General features: G+C 53.8%; 1 protein-coding gene across 1 annotated transcript in view; it reads left to right on the forward strand.

Moving 5' to 3' along the window:
* The window catches only part of smarcc2 (SWI/SNF related, matrix associated, actin dependent regulator of chromatin, subfamily c, member 2), a 17324-nt gene that overhangs the window by 2893 nt on the left and 9431 nt on the right, over positions 1 to 5000 (forward strand). Inside the window, exons 7-16 of the mRNA XM_056605523.1 lie at positions 390 to 459; positions 761 to 836; positions 1666 to 1910; positions 2205 to 2329; positions 3342 to 3395; positions 3572 to 3609; positions 4067 to 4197; positions 4318 to 4389; positions 4519 to 4632; positions 4936 to 5000. The exon at positions 4936 to 5000 is cut by the window's right edge and continues 89 nt beyond it. Of these exons, the coding sequence (XP_056461498.1) occupies positions 390 to 459; positions 761 to 836; positions 1666 to 1910; positions 2205 to 2329; positions 3342 to 3395; positions 3572 to 3609; positions 4067 to 4197; positions 4318 to 4389; positions 4519 to 4632; positions 4936 to 5000 (990 nt within the window). The remainder of the gene's footprint in view (positions 1 to 389; positions 460 to 760; positions 837 to 1665; positions 1911 to 2204; positions 2330 to 3341; positions 3396 to 3571; positions 3610 to 4066; positions 4198 to 4317; positions 4390 to 4518; positions 4633 to 4935) is intronic.

The following is a 5000-nucleotide window of genomic DNA, read 5'->3' on the forward strand; positions in this document are numbered from 1 at the left end:
GGAATGGGACCCCAACTTTAAATGTCCCTTGAAGGTCATTGCTCTGCTACACACTGTATCATATTCACTGTAGGTGATAAGTGATTAGTAGTTTGTTGTTATCCTAAATATTTAGGCAGGAAGCTTGTGTATACAGGACATACAGGACACCTTTTAAATAAGGAATGGTTTACTAATATAGATCATCAAATACCTATAGCTTATCTCCTGTGTCCCGGTATGCAAATCAGGGGTCCCCAAGTGGTTCCCGAATCGGAGGTTGGGAACCACTGTCATAGTTACTACCCAGTATACCGTGTGTTGATGAAGTGTTATTATGGCATGTGTGGTTGTATTTGACCCGTTTCCTGTCTGTGTGTGGTGTGTGTGTGTGTGTGTGTGTTTCCCAGAGGAGTGGGTGCGTCCGGTGATGAAGAGAGACAAGCAGGTGCTCCTCCACTGGGGCTATTTTCCAGACAGGTTGGTGTCACGTTCTCCACCTTCCCTAAACACAACGCTGCGTCCTGTCCCTTTAAGGGTCAGTCAGCCTTAAAGGGACAGTGCCATTAACTGTTCCTGTCCACCACCGGGCTCCATTCGGTTATGTACTAAAGGCGTCTCGATCAGAAATACAGTCTACTTCATATGACCTCTATCGATCTATTCCCTCTGTTCCTGACCTCTGACCTCTATTCTCTCTGTTCCGGACCTCTGACCTCCATCTCTCTGTTCCTGACCTCTATCTATCGGTTCCTGACCTCTGACCTCTATGTCTTGTTAGTTACGACACCTGGATCTCTGCCAGCGAGGTGGAGGCGGCTGTGGAGGATCCTCCGACTCCAGAGAAGCCCAAAAAGGTCATTCCCAACTTTTCCTTACCGTATTTAGCTCAAAGGACTCAGAGTGGGCCCTCAGCGTTTGGATTGACTGCCTTACTCTAGAGTAGGGATGTCCCGATCCAGATTTTTGCACTTCCGATCCGATACCGATATTGTAGCTTTTAGCATCGGCCGATACCGATACCGGCCGATCCAAGCATGTATTAAAGATTAAAGATATTGACTTATTTTGTTGTACTACTCATGTTGAAAAGGGTTTTACTCTTAAGAACAACTAGCCAACTTAATTAGGTTAGTTTGAATAATCCACAATAGTTGGTAATGAGAAGCTGACCTGTTTATTCAGGGTTAAATAAACACAAAATAGACAAAATAATAAATAGTCAAATTACCACACACACACTGAATTGGCATCAGTGCTCTGTTCTTGAACAACAAGAGTGTAAACAATATTGTAAACAATATAACATTATATATAAAAGCAACACACACAAAACCTGAGTAGAAAATAGTCTAATTACCACACACACAGTGTGCGCTAGGTGTGCTGAACAACGCGGACCGGATTTGGGGGGAAAAGCTGAAAAAAACTGGAATGGATTACCTACATTGGTGCGCTCGAAAACACGGACCGGAGTTTTGAAAACAAGCTGGATCGGGAGTCCGGATCGGGATATTCCCGTGCAGGCCGATCCGATATTGATATGCATTTTTTTGCTAATATCGGCGGCCGATCCGATCCAAATATCAGATCGGGACATCCCTACTCTAGAGCGCTGTGACAGTTGTTGATAAGCGAACCGGACAAGTGTCTGGGACTCACCTGGGACTCACCTGTGGTCTGCAGGTGCACGCCAGGTGGATCCTGGACCTGGACCAGTACAACGAGTGGATGAACGAGGAGGACTACGAGGTGGGGGAGGCGGGACCCCGGAGGAAACGCATCTCGGCCAAGACCCTGACGGACGAGGTGACCACGCCCGACGAGAGGCGGGACAAGAAGCCGGCCGGCGCCAAGAAGAGGAAACGATCGCCGTCGCCGTCGCCGACGCCCCCGCCCCCGGAGAGCAAGAAGAAGAACACCAAGAAGGGGTGAGTGTGTGTGTGGGTTTGTGTTTGTGTGTGTGTGTGTGTGGGTGTGTGTGTGTTTGTGTGTGTGTGTTTGTGTGTGTTTATGTGTGTAGGTGTGTGTGTGTGTGTGTGTGTGTGTGTGTGTGTATGAGAGCCATCCATGTCAAGTATTGCTAAAATTGCTGTGATTTCAAAATGGTATTCAAAGTGACACGTGTGTGTGTGTGTGTCCGCTTGTGTGCGCGCGTCTGTGCGTGTCTGTGTGTGTGTGTGTGTGTGTGTGTGTGTGTGTGTGTGTGTGTGTGTGTGTGCCAGGCCCACCACCCCCTACACCAAGTCTAAGCGCGGTCAGCGGGAGGAGGAGCAGGAGGACCTCACCAAGGACCTGGACGAGGCCTCGCCCGCCCCCGCCACCGAGGAGGGGACCCCCGCCAAGACCAGTAGGGCGCCTCTCCTGTCTCACCCTCACCCTGACACAGCCCCTCAACCTCACCCTTACACATCCACCATCACCCTCTGGTCCAGTGGTCCAGGACTACAGCAGTATCTGGTCCACTGGTCCAGGACGACAGCAGTATCTGGTCCAGTGGTCCAGGACTACAGCAGTATCTGGTCCAGTGGTCCAGGACTACAGCAGTATCTGGTCCAGTGGTCCAGGACTACAGCAGTGTCTGGTCCAGTGGTCCAGGACTACAGCAGTATCTGGACCACTGGTCCAGAACTACAGCAGTATCTGGTCCACTGGTCCAGGACGACAGCAGTATCTGGTCCACTGGGCCAGGACTACAGCAGTATCTGGTCCAGTGGTCCAGGACTACAGCGGTCTCTGGTCCACTGGTCCAGGACTACATCAGTATCTGGTCCACTGGTCCAGGACTACAGCAGTATCTGGTCCAGTGGTCCAGGACTACAGCGGTATCTGGTCCACTGGTCCAGGACTACAGCGGTATCTGGTCCAGTGGTCCAGGACTACAGCCGTATCTGGTCCACTGGTCCAGGACTACAGCGGTATCTGGTCCAGTGGTCCAGGACTACAGCGGTATCTGGTCCACTGGTCCAGGACTACAGCGGTATCTGGTCCAGTGGTCCAGGACTACAGCAGTATCTGGTCCAGTGGTCCAGGACTACAGCGGTATCTGGTCCACTGGTCCAGGACTACAGCAGTATCTGGTCCAGTGGTCCAGGACTACAGCAGTATCTGGTCCAGTGGTCCAGGACTACAGCGGTATCTGGTCCACTGGTCCAGGACTACAGCAGTATCTGGTCGACTGGTCCAGGACTACAGCAGTATCTGGTCCACTGGTCCAGGACTATAGCGGTATCTGGTCCAGTGGTCCAGGACTACAGCGGTATCTGGTCCAGTGGTCCAGGACTACAGCAGTATCTGGTCCAGTGGTTCGGGTAGGGCCTCGTTTGGCTGCTTCTTCTCCTAATGATTTCTGTTCTCTGCAGACAGCGCTAAGAAAGACTCGGACTCCACCCCGGTGAAGGGAGGCACAGAGAACGGTGAGTCCCTAACCCTGACCCTGACCCTGACCCTGACCCTGACCCTGACCCTGACCCTGACCCTGACCCTGACACTGACCCTGACCCTGACCCTGACCCTGACTCCAATCAGTCTGTTTCCTGGAGCGTGCTTCGCAGCAGACCATGATTGACTCCGCCTCTTTTCTCTCCCTCAGACGAACAGGAAGACGAGTCGATGGAGACGACGGGAAAGGTGAGGAGATGAGTGCTGAGTGCCGGGGGCTGGGTGATGATGGATGGGTGCTGGGTGATGATGGATGGGTGCTGGGTGATGATGGATGGGTGCTGGGTGATGATGGATGGGTGCTGGGTGATGATGGATGGGTGCTGGGTGATGATGGATGGGTGCTGGGTGCTGGGTGATGATGGATGGGGGCTGGGTGATGATGGATGGGTGCTGGGTGCTGGGTGATGATGGATGGGTGCTGGGTGATGATGGATGGGTGCTGGGTGATGATGGATGGGTGCTGGGTGATGATGGATGGGTGCTGGGTGATGATGGATGGGTGCTGGGTGATGATGGATGGGTGCTGGGTGATGATGGATGGGTGCTGGGTGCTGAGTGCTTGATGATGGGCGAGGGGTGATTGATGGTTGATGGTTGATGGGTGCTGGCTGATGGGTGCTGAGGGGTTACCCCTCTGTCCTAGGAGGAGGCCGAGGGGTCCCCCAGTGTGAAGGGGGAGCCGGTGAAGGCGTCGGACCTCCACGAGGACAACGTGACGGAGCAGACCCACCACATCATCATCCCCAGCTACGCCGCGTGGTTCGACTACAACAGGTAGAGCCCCCCACCCTCTGCAGGAGGTGACCTGAGACTGGTTCAGTCCCTGAGGGGGTCTGTCGCCAGGGGCAACCGGGTCGAGTGCCTGTGTCTAAACGTCTTGTCTCCTCCCCCCAGCGTGCACGCCATCGAACGCAGAGCCCTGCCCGAGTTCTTCAACGGCAAGAACAAATCCAAAACGCCCGAGATGTAAGAGATCGCCCCTTCTGCTCTTCGTGGACAAACACGTCACTTTACAGTACATTAAGGATCCGTTCCACTTCTAGTGAGTCCGTGTCACGGTTTGACCTCTCCCCCTCCTCCCCCCTCCTCCCCCAGTTACCTGGCCTACCGGAACTTCATGATCGACACGTACCGGCTGAACCCCCAGGAGTACCTCACCTCCACGGCCTGCCGGCGCAACCTGGCCGGGGACGTCTGCGCCATCATGAGGTCAGCCCCGCCTTTAACCTCAACCCCTCGCCCGTTCAGTCTGACCTCCTCTCGAACCCCTCGCCCTCACCCTGACGCCCTAACTGTGTGTTCACGCCATGTGCGTGGGAGTTCTGCGCGGGTACACAGACTTCAAAACACGAGGTGCGAGTGTAGGAGGAGGGGCTCACCTCTTGTGAACGCTCGTTGTTTGTAGTTGGCCGGTGTTACAACTACAAGTCTTCACTTGTGTTGGAGGTTCCAGAGAAGTCGGAGTACCTCGTTTAGTCATTTACTGATGATGTAATCTTGGCTGGGGGGCAGGGTGCACGCCTTCCTGGAGCAGTGGGGGCTCATCAACTACCAGGTGGACTCTGAGAGCCGGCCCA

The sequence above is a fragment of the Gadus chalcogrammus genome, chromosome 13, assembly GCF_026213295.1.
Source record: "Gadus chalcogrammus isolate NIFS_2021 chromosome 13, NIFS_Gcha_1.0, whole genome shotgun sequence".
NCBI lineage: Eukaryota > Metazoa > Chordata > Actinopteri > Gadiformes > Gadidae > Gadus > Gadus chalcogrammus.